The 18,313-nt window shown below is 44.2% G+C and overlaps 1 protein-coding gene across 7 annotated transcripts in view; it reads right to left on the minus strand.

Moving 5' to 3' along the window:
* TMEM266 (transmembrane protein 266) overlaps window positions 1-18,313 on the minus strand; it is a 77,742-nt gene that overhangs the window by 1,638 nt on the left and 57,791 nt on the right. For all 7 annotated transcript variants that reach the window (XM_068695871.1, XM_068695867.1, XM_068695866.1 and 4 more), the window contains 2 exons: window positions 9,303-9,489; window positions 1,323-1,373 (listed from right to left, as the gene is read on the minus strand). In XM_068695871.1, coding sequence (XP_068551972.1) covers window positions 1,323-1,373; window positions 9,303-9,489 — 238 coding nt within the window. The remainder of the gene's footprint in view (window positions 1-1,322; window positions 1,374-9,302; window positions 9,490-18,313) is intronic.

Here is an 18,313-nt window from a genome sequence, read left to right on the forward strand (position 1 = left end):
GGTGCCCTTTTAAGAAGCCGGTGCTCGTGCCCCTTTTAAGCCCTCCCCACGGCCCCGCCCCTTTTAAGAACCCCGTTCGTTCCCGTTGCCCTTTTAAGACCCTACAGCGCCGAGCCCCTTTTACGAGCCCCCTTACTCCCCTTCCCCTTTTAAGGCCGGCCCGGCCCCCGTTCAGCGCCCCCCGCCGCGCCGTGTCCCCGCCCCGCAGCCCGGGCCGGGCCCACCCCCAGCGCTGGAGGCGGCAGGGCCGGGCCCACACACATCCACCCTCCCTGGTACAGCCCAGGGCCCGCAGCTGGGTCGTAAAGGCCCTGGGGCCTACACGGCCCCTCTGTAAGGCACAGCGCCAAGGAACGAGGCCCGCCCCAGCACACCGTTAGCAGACAAGGCCCCACAGCGGCACACTTGAAGCCCCGGGCCCCACCACCTCACACCTTTAGGAGCTGGGACCCAGAACCCCACACTTTGAAGCGCTGGAGCCCACTCCTGGCACAGCACAGCCTGCCACAGAGAAACCCAACAGAGCAGAGTCAGAACAGCCCAAGTTGGAAGGGACCCATAAGGATCATGGAGTCCAACTCCTGGCACCACACAGGTCTGCCCAAAAGTTTAGACCGTGTGCCTAAGTGCACAGTCCAATCCCTTCTTAAATTCAGACAGGCTTGGTGCAGTGACTACGTCCCTGGGGAGCCTGTTCCAGTGTGTGACCACCCTCTCGGTGAAGAACCTCTTCCTGATGTCCAGCCTAAACTTCCCCTGACTCAGCTTAACACCGTTCCTGCGGGTCCTGTCACTGGTGATTATGGAGACTCGATCGGCTCCTTCCCCTTCTCTCCCCTCACAAGGAAGTTGCAAACCGTGATGAGGTCTCCCCTCAGCCTCCTCTTCTCCAGGCTGAACAGGGCCAGTGCCCTCAGCCACTCCTCATACATGTACATCTTCCCCTCTAGGCCCTTCACCATCTTCGTCTCCCTCCTCTGAACGCTCTCCAACAGTTTAATGTCCTTCTTGTCCTGTGGTGCCCAGAGCTGCACACAGTGCTCAAGGTGAGGCTGCACCAGCGCGGAGCAGAGCGGGACAATTACCTCCCTCGACCTACTAGCGATGCCGTGCTTGATGCACCCCAGGATAAGGTTGGCCCTCCTGGCTGCCAGGGCACACTGCTGGCTCATATTCAGCTTGCTGTCAACCACAACCCCCAGATGCACGTTTGGGTTTGATTTCTGGGACAGAGGTACATCACTGGTCAGTCTCGCTGGGTTTATAGCACACAATAAGATGTAAAAACTCAGTTTACATTTACATTTTAAAGCAAAACTTACCACTGCTAGGTTCATTGTAGTACCGACTGATGTAATTATTCATGTCATCCTCTGGAAAAAAAAAGGCAGCACCTGATTAAATGGTTGAAACGGCAGACTGTGAAACACTCTCCTCTGTCCTCCATGCCCAGAGCAGCACCTGAGTTATCTGTGTGTTGTCAGGCCGCAGACCAGGTGTGATTTGGGACACTGCCCACAGACCCCCACCAGCCCCAGTGGCTGACAGGAACCAGCTCAAGGGGGGCTTTTCCTTTGGAACATTTCTTTCTTGGACCTGCCTGGGAATTGGACCTGCCTGATTAGCAGTGTGTGGTGTGCTCTAAAAGCATTCTCTGCTTTTAAGTGCTGCCTCTGATACCATGTTTCAGAAAACCGTGCTCATCATCCCTTTGAGCCAGATTCCCTTCGTTCCCCTGGGGCCCTGCGGCTACAGCCCTCCCTTTTCACAGCACACTGCGGTTTGCAGGTGAAGGAAACAGATGTTTTCTGGGGAACGCATTCTCCATGCAACAAGACCCAAACCACCAAGCACTCTGTACCTGAAATAGCTGCACTCATAAGAAGGCAATCTAACCTGACACTGAAAGGGAACATGGTCGTTTTCCTGGTTTCATTGGCTCTTAAAAGCTTTTTTGGCCCTTGTTGATCTTTAAATGCCTGCAGTCAGAGGTGTGCTTTGTGCTAATGTCTGCGTTTGACAAAGAGGCCTCAGAGTAGCTCAAGGCAATGCCGCTGGATTAGGAGTACATTGCAAGGCTTTTCAGCTATCTGCTACTAAAATACACTTCATTTCTATCATACATAATTCATGCTCTAAATGCTACCAAACTTGCCAGCCTGTAGAGATACCGGTTCTTGCTCAGGCAGGGAACCTTCAGATCCATTCAGAAAACACCTGCATATGTGTAGTTTTTGGTAATGTATTTTCATCATATTTAACTCGCTGTCTACCTCTAAGCTTTACCCTTTGGCCTGGCCATGTGTGTGACCACTTGCACGCACGACCAGCACAGCTGCCTGCTTTCAGGTCCTGTCATTGTGCAATGGCCCCATTAACCTCATCGCTCTCTAGGTGATTTTATGTATGTGTATTTTTCTCTCTATGTATATATGTAAATAGTATCTACAAACACACGCATGTGTCTGTGTGTGTGTATATATATATATATATATATATATATATTTACCTCAAGTAGTTTCTCATGAATAAAAAGCAATAAAGAGCATTGGCATAACAACAGCAGGATAAATATTTCAACAACAGATTAAGTTTCTGAATAATTACATTAAAGCAAACTGACAATGGACAAACTTATCTTAGCCATATGGGGGTCACAGCTCTTTGGGGTATCACAGGCTATAAACAATTCCTGTTATCTCTGACTATATCCTTCATTACTGAAAGCAAGGAGCTTAAAAAGACAAAGACACAGTGAGCAGGAAAGTTTTTCAAGGCATAAGCTATAGGACCAACCTATTGACCCCCGAACACTTCTAGATGTAGGAACAGCAACAGGAACTAGGCAGAAACACCACCACAATGTGACCTGGCAAGAAACGGACACAGCCTTACTGTGCCACTGGGGTGCAGTAAGAAAGGAAGAGAGAAGGGACGTAAAGGAGGAAAAATGCAAGCATTTCTGAGAGCACACTGGTGGTCCACAGGGGAAAATTCCCCGGTGAAGCTGTAACCCTCCCAGGGAGTTTTCCCCTGCAAATTGCCATGCACTGGAATTTCAGCTTGCTCTGACCTTGGTCATCTGAACATGTAACCAAATTCTCAGCCAGACGTTAACTCCTCTCCTTGGCAGACCAAGTGTAGCTCACTGCTCACCTGTACGCCCATTTATGAAGGCACATGCATGCTCCCCAGGCTGTGCTGTGCCTAGTTCACCTTTCTGGTCTTGCGTAAGATGACCTGAGCGGAATTTTTTTCCGCTCTGCTTTGCTGGCCCCAAAAGGTGTCTCCTCTTTTCCCTCTAGCAACACGGAAAGTTTATGCCAATAGGAAATATGAGCAGCCAGCTGGCGCCTCGCAGAAGACTTCCGTATGAAGGCAGATTGCCTCACTGGTGCAAGCTGCAGCGCTCACACGACTTCCATTCACACGGGCTCTGGAGAAGCTGGATGGATGCCTGAGCACGTGAGATAATCCACCATGAGAGGAACTGTCAAAGTTGGCTTGCACAGAAAACAGCACCAGGTTCAGCCTGGTTCTAAGGAAAAAACCTGAGATGGAAGTCACGGTCTGCAAGGAAAATCCAAGACATGGAACTGGATCCATTGTTAGCAGATATTTCTGGGACAGAAAACCAACATCCTTAACTGACGAGGTATTGGATTGGTTTGGCCCTTGCTTTAGCAGATCTTGCTGCAAAAGCACAGTGGGCTGAGCTGAACAGGGCTGAGATGTAAGACATCTGTGAGTGGCTATGGCTGATGGCTTTGGGTGTGGGATGGCCTGGGGGAACCTCTCAACATTTTTTCTTTTCTCTGTAAATATGGATTGGCAGCTCCATATCTGAGCTGGCTCGTGACAGGCAGCTTGGAGCAAACACAGGAGCCTGGGTCTGCCTCTGCAAAACAGCTTCATTTGTTGCAGCTAGAACACCATAATTTGACAAAGAACATGGATACTGATGAAACAAGAACTTTCAGGGTAAACACCAGGGTAAGATGAGAATAATTTAAGGAAATGGATTCAAAAACAAAATATTATACTGGTCTCTACTTTGGGAAGTGATAAAGAGTTTCTACCTCACCCCTTTAGTATGAAATTCAAGAGCCTTGCTTCACTAACTACACACACATTTACTTAACCATTACTTAAGGTGTAATTCCTCTATTTCTGTCCAGATATCAGTGCAGAGAACCCAAAAACCTAAAACCAGCATCTATGGGAGAAGCCAAAGCCGGTCTCCTGCAAGGATTCACGGAGTTTAACGGCCAAGTGGAGCACACATAAGATATAACCGCTCCCAGGTGGAGGCTTCAGAGTAGATACATTTCAACATTTGAAAAAAAAATATTTTTTTATCTATTTCTCTGCAGTAACAGGGCTCTCTTCAGATCACTAACGGACGATCACCAAAGGAAGTGGCTTAAGAGCTGGAAAATCGGAAGTGTTAAACCAGCTCGGACTGCCTCGCAAGCAACAACTGTCAAAATGCTTTCTGGCGCCCCACTTTGCCTTCCCAGACAGCTTATCAATAATCTGATGGGGAGCCCTTTGAAGCTCCAGATTTTTTCATATTCTATTGCCAATATCCCACTTCCTTCACTTGCAGAACGTTGAGGACCTATGGGGAGAGCAAGTTTTACTTTGCTCTAAGCAAGAACATACATTGCAGCAGTTCCACAAAGAAAACCACTTCCCGATAACCTCGCAAACATGGAAATTCGGCTCTGAATAGCTAAAATAACCCTCCTGCAATGGGAACTAACAGAGTCGGGGATCTAGTTCTTGCTCAAATGTGTATAAGGCTGGCACATCAATTTTAAACTACTGCAGAACTTCAAGAATTGCAATGATATATGCAAGAAAATGAGGAATTTCCTCTAGAGACCATAATTCATATATTATGGGAGAGATTACAGAATAATAAATTTTGGAAGGAAGTATTAATGGCTATATGGTGTGTGGTGAACCTGGAATTCCCTGGAGCCTGGAGGTTTGTATACTAAATAGTAAAAATGATTTGTGCAGGAGCAGAAAATGTTAGATGTCATGCTGGCCATGACCAGCTTCATACTGCACTAGGCAAAAATTCATCAAGAAAAAAATCATCATTTAGAGAAGAACAGAGGCCACGTGAGTGCAGCGCAGAGCAGGACGATCCCTTCCCTCGACCAGCTGGCAATGCCGTGCCTGATACACCACGAGACACGGTCGGCCCTTTTGGCTCCCAGGGCACGCTGCTGGCTCATGCTCATCTTGCTGCTGACCAAGACCCCAAATCCCTTTCTGCGGGGCTGCTCCCCAGCCTCTCATCCCCCAGTCTGAACATACAGCCAGGATTACCCCATCCCAGGTGCAGAATCCAGCGCTTGCTCTTGGTAAATTTTATACCAGTTGGTAATTGCCCAGCCCTCTAGTCTGCCAAGATCTCTCTGCAAGGCCTCTCTACCCTCAAGGGAGTCAACAGCTCCGAAGTTAGTATCACCCACCCACAAACGTAGCACGCATTCAAGTCCTGTGTCTAGATCATGTATAACAATTGTGAAAACTGGCCTTAGCATCAAGCCCTGTGGGACCCCGCTGGTTACTGGCTGCCAGAACTAGACGGGAACTCTTGCCTCTCCCAGTCTCACACCAGCAATGAGGGTACTTCACAAAGAGAAAGAGATCCACAGAAAGAGAAGCTGGGTGACAATATGTACCGAAAGCTTCCAAACAAGCTAGTAGGTACAGCACTCTCCTGGTGCAGGCCACGGTGTGTCTGCACAACTCCCTGAGGTGCTGCGCATACGACGCGGTGCTGGGGTTACTTGGCTTGCTTTATTGAACGCTGCACTGAATGGTTCCACAAAACCTGGTATAAATACCAGAGTACAAGCTACAGCTACAGCCCCTGAGGAGCTTCAGCTTATGCACTGTCCCATAAAACTCCTAGGTAGGGAAATGAGCAAAAAGACTGAATGCTCTTTTATTCCATAACCCGTCCACGATGAAGCATTCTGTGCTCAATGTTTCCATTGTTCAATGCAGACAGGGGAAATGAGATTAGCCTGAGATGGAATATCCCGTTTTCTCTTGCCATATGCTCTCTAGCCAACTAAAGCTTGCTGGTTTGGCAGAACCCAGGGCTCTCCAAAGATGGTGATTTTTTGAAGACTGACAAAGTTTTTGGCACAAACACATGCATTCCATGCCATACCCTGCCCTCAGGTGTTGTACGTAGGGCTCATGTTCTGCCAGAGCATAAGAGGAGGGACCCCCCAGAGCCTGTTTTGCTGGCTTGTGGCTTTGAATTGTAGCTTTTCTTTTAACAGTATTAGCAACCTGGTCCTTAAACTAGTCACTGTAATAGGCAATTACAGATGGTTTTCAAAGCTCACAAACGTAGCACAAAGGATGATTAACTGCAGTCATCACTCTGGGGTCTTTAAGGAGGAAAAACACAGCTAAAAGAAAGTGGAAGCAAAGCAATTCCTAATGCGGTCTGATAAGAGAGAGCAGTAACTGGCAATATATCACCTTTAACCCAAAAAGTCAGGGGTGAAAACACTGGTGGCTTATGCTTCCACGCAGAACAAGCGGTGTGGGAAGCCCTGAAGATAGCACAGCTAGGGTAACTACAGCACAAGCAGGAGGTGCAGAAATGACCTAGAGGAAATGTCTCAATAGCTTCTGCTCTGCAGAGCCACGCCTGACGAGCATTTCACGGGTCTGATGGGAGATCCTACACCAACCTGATAAACCCATCCCATGCTGTGTAAACAGGGGCCCCTTCAGCTGAGGACATGCTCCTCTTCCATCAGGTGTACCCCATGCAAAAATCACGCAGAATCCATGCTGACTGTTGACTGCCTCAGCTGACTGCTCTCTGGATGGTAAACTACAGCACTGAACATTACTGCTCGGCTTATTGGCTTGTGGTTTCTCATGCAATCTGCACTTGGGCCTCCTTTCAGTGCTCTACCACGATGGATACTACCACAGATGGTATAAGGCCTTGCTCTAAGGCTCTGGGAAATTTCTTTTGTTCAACTCCTGCTTCACTCAACATAAAGGACAACTGTAAAACATTCAATGACCTAAATTTAGCTTCTGAAGAAAAAACACTGAAAATGATGTAGCTACAACGGCTTTGTATGCAGTATATGATACAATGCTCAAAAAATATTTCCTCCTCTGTTTTTAGTTGACCTCTGGGAATCAGAAATTAATTCTATATTCTCAGTATGAATGTTTAAATATAGCATAACTGCACCTTATCTGTTATGTGAAGTAATGCACCTTTTCTTATTTGCTGGACATACTTTTCCAGTAAAAAGCATTAATTGCTCACATCACGTAACCTTACTGAACATAGAAATCACTCCTGCTTTGTTGCATGTGTGGCCAGCATTTTACAGAGAGAAACAAATAATGAGTACTTGTGTTAACCTGGAAGTTGGACTGAATACCTTGCACAGAAAAAAAAATTAGACTAACCTCCACAGCACTGTAGTTTCAGCAAGCCTTCTTATAATTGAGCACAACACTCTCTGGTTGTGCACAGTTGTCCAAATGTAACCCTCAAGGAACACATGCATAAATTATAATACATCCACTGGGGAAACCTCTGAAATCCTACAGAAAAGGGGGAAATGCATTTCAGGGGGCAGCCTGCTCAACTGCCTGCTTTTAAACACAATTTCGAATCAGGAATAATTAATAGCTGAATTGTGGTTAGCGCTTGACTATTATTAAAGAGGAAGAAACAGAAACAACTTCTACGTGCTTTCATTACTGTGTAGAGAATGAAAAAAATATAGTTTGAAAAATTTTGGTGAGCTTTTTCTCTCAAATTTTTGATTAAGATACTTCTGTGCCTTAAATTCTAAGGAGTGTGGCAAAGATACCAGGCAAATCTGTAATTTATATCTATTCACATACTGCTCATCTACCAAAATGACCAAACTAGGACGTCCAGAGAAGACTTACGTATCACCATGGTGAAAAATGTTGTCTTCTCTGGGATATTACAGCAACCATTAGTGAAACCATGACAGATTCTGTCCTCCGTTGTGAGCATTGGGGGATCACGGGACAGAGAGCTGTCCTTTCAAATAAAGCCTTCTGCTCTAGATTTCAGTGACAAAAATAACACGGGGCTAGGTAGATACAAACAGTAGTGTTCCCCTGAACAACACACCTGGCCCAACGGACAGCTCACAGACCACCCACAGGACTGCTGCTCACCACAGGCACGTGAAACTTTGACAGGTGAGCAGGAGCTGCCTACAGTGTGCAAATGCTCCTTTTCTGGCACCAGAGCTGCTCTGTCCAAGCACAGGTGGGCTGCCCAGCACTGGCAGTTTTAAAGCACCGAGTGAGAGAACAGTCTCTGGGCAAGGCAAGCTTCACAGCTGGTACGTGAGCAATTGCCCAACCCTGGTAGGCAAGCTGGGATGCGGGGCAGTGAGCAGGATGGCTGGGACTAGTAGAAGAGAGACAGTCTTGTATTCCTTAATTCACAAAACATAACGTAGCTCACAGAACACAATGTGACACGCAGGTTTCTATGGATTTGCATGGCTGAAATTACATATCTATGTCTGTATTCCTCTTACACATACATGTGCATACATGCTCCTGAGTACCTCCCAACAGACACGAGACTCTTTGCTTGGATGAAGATGGACTCAAAAAATGGCCAAAAATAAAGGGTAAAAAACTGGCCAAACTAACTCCCAAGATATGTAACCTATCTTGTCACAATATTTACAGGTGAGGCTAATCTGGCCTAATAAATTTAACCTGATACTTTTATGAAAAAATACAATACTATGAATGCTTACAAACCAGGTTTTTGTGCAGACAGACAAAGCAGAAGCTGTGAGACATGACATCAATTCAGAACTGCCTCAGGTCCTCTCTAAACCGCAGAAATGCAAGCAGCCAAACTCAGAAACTGTTTTTCAATGTTCTTCTCGATTGCCCTGCTTTTACCTCTGAGTGATTATTGTTTTGCCAATTCCAATTTGGCTGCGGCTGCTTTAGTGTTTGAGGGATATAAACATGAGGACACTGGGAAGGTACATCATAGTCATTTTCATCCCGAGTCATTTTATTGGCTCTGGTCAGAACCTGTTCATAAATATAACAGCTACTGCCACTTTGGAGCAGACACAGCTTCTTTGCAAAAATGGGAAAATGCAGTCTCCAGGGAAAGTAATCAAGTCACTAGCAGAGTGAAAGTATTTTGTGGGTTCAGTCACTCCATGCAAGGGAACAGCTGTGCTAGCAGGTAGCAGCACACAGACAGCACTCACCTCGTGGAGTCTGCAACTCAGTGATGTTCTCAGTGCCTTCATCGTCTGAATCTTCAGTTGCCACCACCTTGTATCTGTTGCTGCTCTGTTTGTTCAGTACGTGGGGGACCTGCAGCGCAGCCTCTCTCTCTGCAGCCAGGTCCAAATCTTGCTGAGCAAGGTGGGCCCTCAGCTGTCTGATCTCAAACTGGAAGAATAAAACAACAACACGTACTCATGTCAGGTGAACATGGTAAGAAATCCGTGTTCTACAGCTTGGTACCTATTTTTTGGTTTATCACTAAACCAATACAGTCTGGGGAAAGCAAACACAATGTGGTTAGGCTGGGATTTGAGTCCAAGGTGCTGATACTATCCCGCAGCTCATGTGAACTAGACCATTGTTCATATCATCTAAAAATAATGACCGTCTCCTGCTGGTCTTCTGTCTTGCATATCTCTGTCTCCTGAAGACACGCCTTTGGACAATTTCTTACAGATGAAACTGCTAAATGAAAGAAAACCTTTACAGAAGACCACCCTTGATAAGCATTTAGGTATTTAGATTCTTGATAAACATCCCTAATCTGCCAGACTTCATAACGGGGATTTCTGTGGAGGAAGGTTCTATCAGCAGCACTGAGGTACTCTTCCAGCCCCAAGTCGTCTGTACTCCCCAGTGTGCAGAAACTCCTGGGGGCAGTCTGCCACTTTCCTGTCCACTCTCCTGAAATATATGAGCTACAGCAGTTAATGGCATTCTGCAGTCAGAATAGGATTTGTCTCTATGTTTTTTTGCTATAAAACAGACACAGACAAGAAGACAGAAGTTACCAGGTACAATTTGATTGATGGACACAGCATATTCTTCCTGTGTCTGACAGCCACATGTCTTCCATAATGCAAGAAGGAAAATCATTTTTCCAGAGAGGCTGCAGAGATCATTTAAAACCTTATATAAGTTCTATGAAATCCCACTGTCCTTCCCATCTTCAGACTCTTTTTTAAGATCAGTAGTACAGCACTGACCAAGTCATATCTAATTATAAAGAATCTGAGAGGGGAAAGCAAATGAGGCAAGTAACAGGCTAAGGCATTTAAAATGCAGTGCTGCTGGGCTTCCCATAGTTCAAAGCCAGAAAAGCCATCAGAGAGCATGAAGCTGCAGCAGCCACACTGCACCTGTTACTCTGTGTTTCAGCAGAGATGGAATTAGCACCCCGATGCTTGAAAACCAGTGTGTAACAGCATGTCGGCTAAATGAAGCTGGCTCTGGCTTTGGCTCTCAGATGCTGACTCCAGTCTACCTTGCCGTCAGATTTTGGAATCCCTCAGCTGATCTAGTTTGCTTCCCTGCGGTCCACAGGAGATACAGCACCAACACCGGGTGCAGAGAACCAGCAGTTCCTCCAAGCTGCATAAGTGACTGGAGGGGAAATGAGACACAGTTTCCACAGATTTTGGACTGGTAAAAATGAGAGAGAAAAGAAAAAGGGATTCCAACTTGCCATATCTGGAGACTATCTGCTTTCCCAGCATAAGCAAAGGAACTTACAGTGATCAAAAGGCCTGCTGAGAGAACTCAAATCTAGAGAGCAGAAGAGCAGTTTTACCTCTCTGGTCACATTCGAACCACCTGCTACAGGGATTTAACAAAGCTTGCAGCTTTTTCTCTCTTTAAATCAGTGGACAGCGGTCTGGCAGATGCAGGCCAGATGAAATGCTGTGTGAAATGCTGCATGAAATGCCTATTGCTCTTATCAAAGGGCCTCTGGCTGTGGCAGTCAGAAGAGTCAGGTCGTGTCAACAAACATCAAAACACAGCCCTGCTCCTTGATCCATCAATGAAATCTCCATGGCAGGTCCCTGCTGGTGTTTTGTGTGGTTACCTACCAGCTAGGAGATAGCAAAATGGGACAACTAACTCTTTCCCCAGGCTTCAGACACCCATTTCAGAGGTGGCAGTACCAATGTGCCATTCAGCGCTGAAAGAGCTGTCAAGAGCTTGATTTTACAACAAAGAGAATTTCAGGTTTTATTCTTGAATCTTAGAAGGAAAGAAAAACTGCCAAATAGCTCATATTTCACCTTTAAGGGGAAAAAAACACCCTTTCAAATGCTCCCTTGGTATAAAAGGAGAAGCACCTATCAAAGTGAAGGGTAAAAAATACATTTGGAGATTTTTTTTTTTTTAACTATTGCTTAATCCTAGCTCAAACGAAAAGGCAGTAAGAATTAGGCATCATTACCGTCTTTCTACATTTCACATTTCATCCTTCAGTGATATTCCTGTGTCTCCAAAAAACAAATGGTGCTCCTAAAATGCTTACCTCTGGCCTAGAAACAAGATATAATTTTTTTCATGGAAGAGAAAAAATGGCAGGCATTTTATAACACAAATAGATAAATACTTAAAAGTGAGCTCAAAAACTCTATTTCTGCATCACGCCCCATTTAGCTACCTTAAGCATTTATGAAGATTGACTAAACCTTGTAACTAAATCTTCAAGCTTCAAAAGCTTGAAGAGAATCCCTGCATTTTACAGCTGTGCTAAAGGATGCAAACCAAGTGATCCTTCCTGCTGTGGTGAACCTATAGCAAAAATGGGGGAAGAGACCAACTTTCTGATTCCTCCTTCCATTGCCTAATTAATAAAGCAACAGTTTCCAAATATTTTAAATCCATAGATGACTGTTAACCCTTAAAATTTCCATGCATGAGCACCGTCCAGCTTTTAACAGATGAGTTCATGAATTTTATTGTTTAAAATAGCTGTGCCAACAAGCTATAAAGCACTCAGCCTGACATGCCAGACCAAGTAGCAGTCTGCAACCATTGCCTGGGATCTCTGCACCGGATAACTCCACTTTTTACAAACAATTCTTCATTTCCTATTTGGATAGCAAAACTGACTGCCTTAGTCGAGTCCCAACCACACAGACCACATGCAAAACTGGAATCCACAGAAAAAGCGACCACCAGTTACCCAGGTGAACAGCTACTCACCCTGGTACCACAGAAACAGAAGAAGCTTTGCTGCCATCTTATGCTTAAAGGGCAGAAGTACATGCCTTTGTCTGCAGCAGTAGAGGAAGCAGCTGCTTATGAAGGTGGCACAACTGTCATGTGGCAGAAGAAACTGGAAGCCAGGTCTGGTACCTTGGCTCATGCACTGCTTCCCTCATCCACTGCCCGTGGAGTGCACTCATCCACTGCTTCTGAAGTGCTACGTGAACCCTCTCGTGTTGTTTGCTGCAAATACCATCTACGTGTTTGTCTACCGCTGGGTTAGACGGGTAAAGTCCAGAACTGAACACACCACTGGCAAGAGCAGATACAAGGATTACATTCACAGGAAAGCAGCACACTGCTCGGGACTTCAACATCACATGAAAGGTAAACAACAGCACACAGAGATGTTCAAAAAGATAACAACAAGAACCGACATTGCCTACAAGACCACACAGCTGCAGCTGGGTAACACAGGCTCTCCCTTCCACTGTCTCAGATGGTCAGCGTCCGGGTCTCTGAAGTCTGCCCTGAAGCCTGTGTAGTCATTAAAAGAGTGGCAAGTCAGAATTAGATACTATTGTGTATGCAACTGTCATTTTCTTATTGTCAGAGGAGGGTATTGCCCTGTAATGACAGTGTTTGTTACACTCCCACACTCACTGTCAGTGATGCAAAGTGGTTCATACAACACAGACACAAACCACAGCTCCGTCACAGATGGCAGAGCACAAGACAGGGTCAAAACCCAGCTCAATATTACTGCTTACAAACGCAAAACAAAACTCTCTTATGCTACGGTGCCGTGTTCAAAAAAGGAACTGGGGGATGGCAAATCACCATTTATCATAAGGATTGATTTAAGAAAGTATGACAGTCATTAAGATATCTAAGAAAAGTCTATCAGGAAACACAGATTTTCCTAGGGGTTCGGCTCATGTAAGGCATGCAGATGCTCAGGAGACCAGTGCAGAATTAATTGCTCACAAGTATTAAAAAATATCCCAAGTTATAGAGAAGCTGGCAGGTTTGACCACTAAAAGCAACCCGCTAAAAACAAAGGTTAAGCCTAAGAGAAGTGTGTGTTCCTTACAGGCATAATTCAATGAGAGACTGAGAGAACAAATCACTCTGCAGGTGCTTACATCTATTGGACATTACATTGAGTGCTGACCTCGGGCAGTTCTAACATGTAAAAGAACTAATGAGATTGCTCGGACTGCATGTCACACAGATCAGGGCAGGCCAGATAAATCCACAGAGGGTGTAAAATATAATGTTCCTTTTCAGTAAAAATTCTGGGCCAAAGCTTAACATGTGAAATTTGCATTTGCAGTAGGAGCTGATGCAGCTATCCGAATGGATCTGGGCATCTCGAATACAGGTAACTACAAGAGAGCTATACCGAGAAAGTTATGGTTCGTATTTTGAAGTAGACGACCTTTACTTCAGCCTACAAGAGCTTATCTGTTTTAAAAAAAAAAAAAAAAAAAAAGCTTATCGTAAGGGAAAAGCAAAAAAAGGCATGCGAGCTTATATACTCGCTTTGATTTGTTTTAATTAAGACTTACTTACTCATAGGTATCACCTCTGTGTTAGGAACCGTGGAAATCTCACAGAACGCCAGCGGGCAAATAACTTTGTTGTGTGGAGGATAACTTGTTGAGAGACTAAGGTAAACTACCTCCTGACTTCAGATAATTACAAACTGAATCATGCTACTTACCAGCACACCTATGTTATTCATTGTCTTTAATTACATCTCCTTTGGTAGCTTCTGGTGGGTTCCTTTATCAATAAGCTCCTAATATACCTCGCAATGGAAAAATGTATTTGAAAACTTTGTACAATCACAGCATAATTTAGGCTGAAACAGACTCTGAGGGTCACCTAGTCCAACACTTTGAGGGAGCTGAAGACAGCAGTAAGATCCCTCTTCATCTCTTTTTACAGCTGAACAAGCCCAGCTTCCTCAGCTTCTCCTCCTGCACCATGTTCCGCAGCCCTACCCATCACTGTTGTGTGTCCAAGTCCTTCTTATACTGGGGAGCCCCCACTGCCGCAGCACTCCAGGTGTGATCTCCCAAGCACTGGGCTACACTTCTTAAATCCTAACTTTGCAGGGTACAAAGGATTAAATCACACATGTTTTTTTCACATCAGGGAAAAGAAAGCCATACTAAAATTTAAGATGTCTTTGTATTTTATACATGTACCGCTGCTGGAGCAACTTTTGTATTTACATGGGATGAGATGTGCAAAATAAAGGTGTGATGCATGTGGCTCATATGAAAAAACACTTATTACCAAGAAAAAGGGAGACAAAGATCATCTCACAAAAGAACAAGTAGCTACATTGTCAGGCTGGAAGAGAAAGCTAATTGTCTGGAAATTTAAACTGACTTACTGTTCTCAACATTAGTGCTATTTTGGCAGGAAACAAACCAGAAAGAACTACAGGGCATGCTTGTGCACCTCCTCCCTTCACAAATGCATTAGCTAATTATTTATAAGTAGGTAAAATGACCCAGAGCTCTACATAACATCTCAGTTTATATGCCTGGTTGTATAAAAAGTGCCACCCATCCTATCTGATGTTTTACAACATGCCTGTAAGACTCAAAAAGGGACAGACGTAACAGTGAATCTTATAGTACTTTCCTTTAATGGTCTTGCAAGGCAGTATGATTGACATAGTTTCAGAGAGATCAATGAACATTTTAGCCAGAAGCTTACTTGTGTCTAATGCAGGAGTAATAACTTTGCTCCACTCTATTAGTGCTGTCTGTACAGAACGCCCTGCCCTAAAACTCATCTGCCACTGGGATACAATCCAATGTTTATTTCCATTAGTTTAGTCATTGTTGGTAACAATAAAAATCAGGAGACAGTTGCAAACTAATGATTTATGGGCAGAACGAAACATGGGATGACCTTGGCTGCCTTCCATTCACCAAGAAAATGACTGTTAGTTAGAAATGAATTAAAATTATTGCAAAAGGATAACATAAGTTATTTCTCCGATAGGTAATTTTACCAGCTAAATAGCCCTGTCATTAAGCTAGCAGCTGTTGTACAAATTATATTCCAAGATAAAAAAGAAATTATAGCTTCCATACTTGTTACAGTTTTGAGAATGATGAAAAACCCTATTCTATAGGAGCTGACAGAAAAGGAGCTGTTGTGATAAGGCTGAATACATAGACTGGGCTGCACAGTACTTAGCCAAATGACTCTTTTGAATGTTAAATAGAAAAGATCATATAACTAGATGTATTATCAGAAATGGAAATTCCTTTACAGGTGATTCCAGAGGGAAAAAAAAAACAAGACAATCTTCCTTCAATGGAATTTTCATTTCTAGTGAAACTTCAGGATTTTCTTTGTGTTAGGATTTAATTAAGTTATTAAACTGATAGAGCAATACCATCAGCAATATACTCTTTCTATAATTTTATAGTAATTACAGTGAGACTTCTTTAGCTTTTACTGTTACACATTTTTAGAAATCCCCATTACTGTGATTCCTAATGTTTCTGAGGTTTTGTGAAGTTCTGTTTAACCATCTCAGTCCTTCGGCATTTTCTGCCTTGACCACCCTCCTGCTCCACTCCCTTTTAATGACATCTTTCTTGTCCAACAGAGAATAAATAAAACAGCAAACTATTCAAACAGTTTCAGCAGGGTACTACAGAGACCAAAGTGGTAGTCCAGGCACCCATAATTTATAAAATATATCCTGGCTTTCGGATGTATAGCTGGCCAAAAAAACAACATCTGGAAAGAGTTTTCATGTTTGTACAAGTATATCCTCAGGAACATCCAATGTTGCTCAGGAATGGAAACATAGCTTTATAGCTGTGATATCCTATCACTGGCAAAAGCATATACAACTGACAAATGAAGCATAATTCAAAAAGCAAGACAATGGGGTTGCATCTTTCTTGCCTTTTTTTTTTTTTTTTAATGTGAACTCCATTTTTCACACTCTATATGCAGCACCATTTGCTGAATTACAGGCAAAGACCCCCATGCAGACTGCTGCTTGGTCTGATCTGACCTGTCCATCTTCTTCTCATTAGAACAGGCTATGCCATAGATGTTTGGTCACCAAAGAGCAAAATAGAGGTGAGGGGAGAAGTTGGAAAGATGGAGCAATGAGAGCAACAAGAATTTCTGTCAAGGTAGGGTAACTCATACAAGGAGCACAGCTTGAGGGGGACACACAGACACTGGCCAGGCTCAAAAGCACCTGCATGTGGAGGACGCGTGATCACGGCCACAGCCAACCCCAACTTTCTCCTAGGCTGTCCTCGCAGGGAAAATGGGCAGGGGCATTGGAAGCCAGGTCAAGCTGGGGACACTGGGAAGAGCACAGGAAGATTTGAAGGATTTGCAAGACTTGTGCATGTTTTACTTAGTGATGCTTAGGGAACCTTAGTGCTGACAAATTTGGCTCTCCAGGAAGCTACACTTTAAGCAAAAGGAAAAGATAAATTATTCACATGTATAACCAAACAGATTAAAAAAATAAGCAAACAAAAAACAACGCAGCCACACAAAAAAAAAAAAACAACACCCTTACACTGGTACAAGTTGGCAAACAGGTGATCTTGCTTTCCTTGTACGCCTGTGCACTCATCTTTCATTCCTGCTACCTCATTTCCTGCCTCGGGCCAAAAGAAGCAATTCTGCAACTGTGCAGTGAGCCAGGCTCTAGAAATTATTCCCATAAAAACTGATACTTTGTTTGGTTACACTAAGCTTAATTTGATTACTTTCCAGATCTGTTTCATTAAAAGCATTTGTGCAAATAAACAGCAGAAGGCAGTTGGGCAGAAGGGGAAGGAGGATAATGCGCCTAGCACAGTTAGCAGTACTAACATAGGCCAACTTAAATTGAGCATGCAGTCATGACATGCATTTGGCTATGTTTACATTAATTACAAACAAGGCAACTCCACTCAACAAACCTACATGGAAAGAAATGCCAGACAAATGCTGTTGTTGTGACTTTGATTCCTCCTCTTTGTGTAGATGCACAACAAGGACTCAAATCACACGGTTTAGCATGGAGGAAATAACTGCTCACAAATACAGGTTAAAATTCATCTATGACAAGAAGGCTATTAGCCTGCCAAGTCTTAAGTATCAGCTTCAAAACAGGAGGGCATGGGACTTCTCAGAGAACTGGCCACCATTTATTTTTTTTAATCCTGAACAAACCAGAAATACTGCATATTTATCTAAAGCACTCAAAATAATTTCATTTGCAGAAGATGTTACACCTTCAGAATTTCAATCCCTATTCCCTGACAGAGCAAACAAGATCTCAGAAAAGAAAGTGCTGAGAAACCTTTCTAACGGGAACGTTTTCAGCCCTGTCTATAATTACTAAACAAATGTAGTTCATTGGTGTGGTCATGACGACACAGCCTTGGGATGAAGCAGTATCTACATCCACTGCTGGGATGCAGACAACCACAGTGGCTTGCCTCTTCTTCCTATTTAGGTAGGTAGCCTGGGGCTGGCATTGGTGTGCCCAGCTGTGTACCCAGAGGGGAAATACTTTGCATGCAGTGGAGGCAACAGGTCAGCCCGTGTGCAGAGGTGGCCCTGGGCAGCTAGCTCCCTGCTACCTCGGCTGCCTGTGCCAGATGTGGCCCTACACAGGCAAGGCACTCTGGGATCCTCCCTGCCAGGGCTCCAGACTCAAGAACAGCCGAACTGCTGTAGGGAACCCCGCCTGAAAACACACAGACATGCACACTCAAACTCCAAGAATGAGCAATCCTTTAAAAGGTCAGGAAAGCTGATGAAATGAAAAAGCAAAAACCTGGCAGAATTTTAGACATTAAATACCATTAGGAGATATCTTTCCCACCAGATACTGTACACAATGTTAATGTGAATATTATAATACTGACAACTTGTTCTTGACTGAATTATGAATCTATTAATTTACGAAGAAAGGATGCAGGACTTGTGTCAATGTCTTCTGTTGCTAACGGCAGCAAATTAG

The sequence above is a fragment of the Anas acuta genome, chromosome 12 (genome assembly GCF_963932015.1).
Source record: "Anas acuta chromosome 12, bAnaAcu1.1, whole genome shotgun sequence".
NCBI lineage: Eukaryota > Metazoa > Chordata > Aves > Anseriformes > Anatidae > Anas > Anas acuta.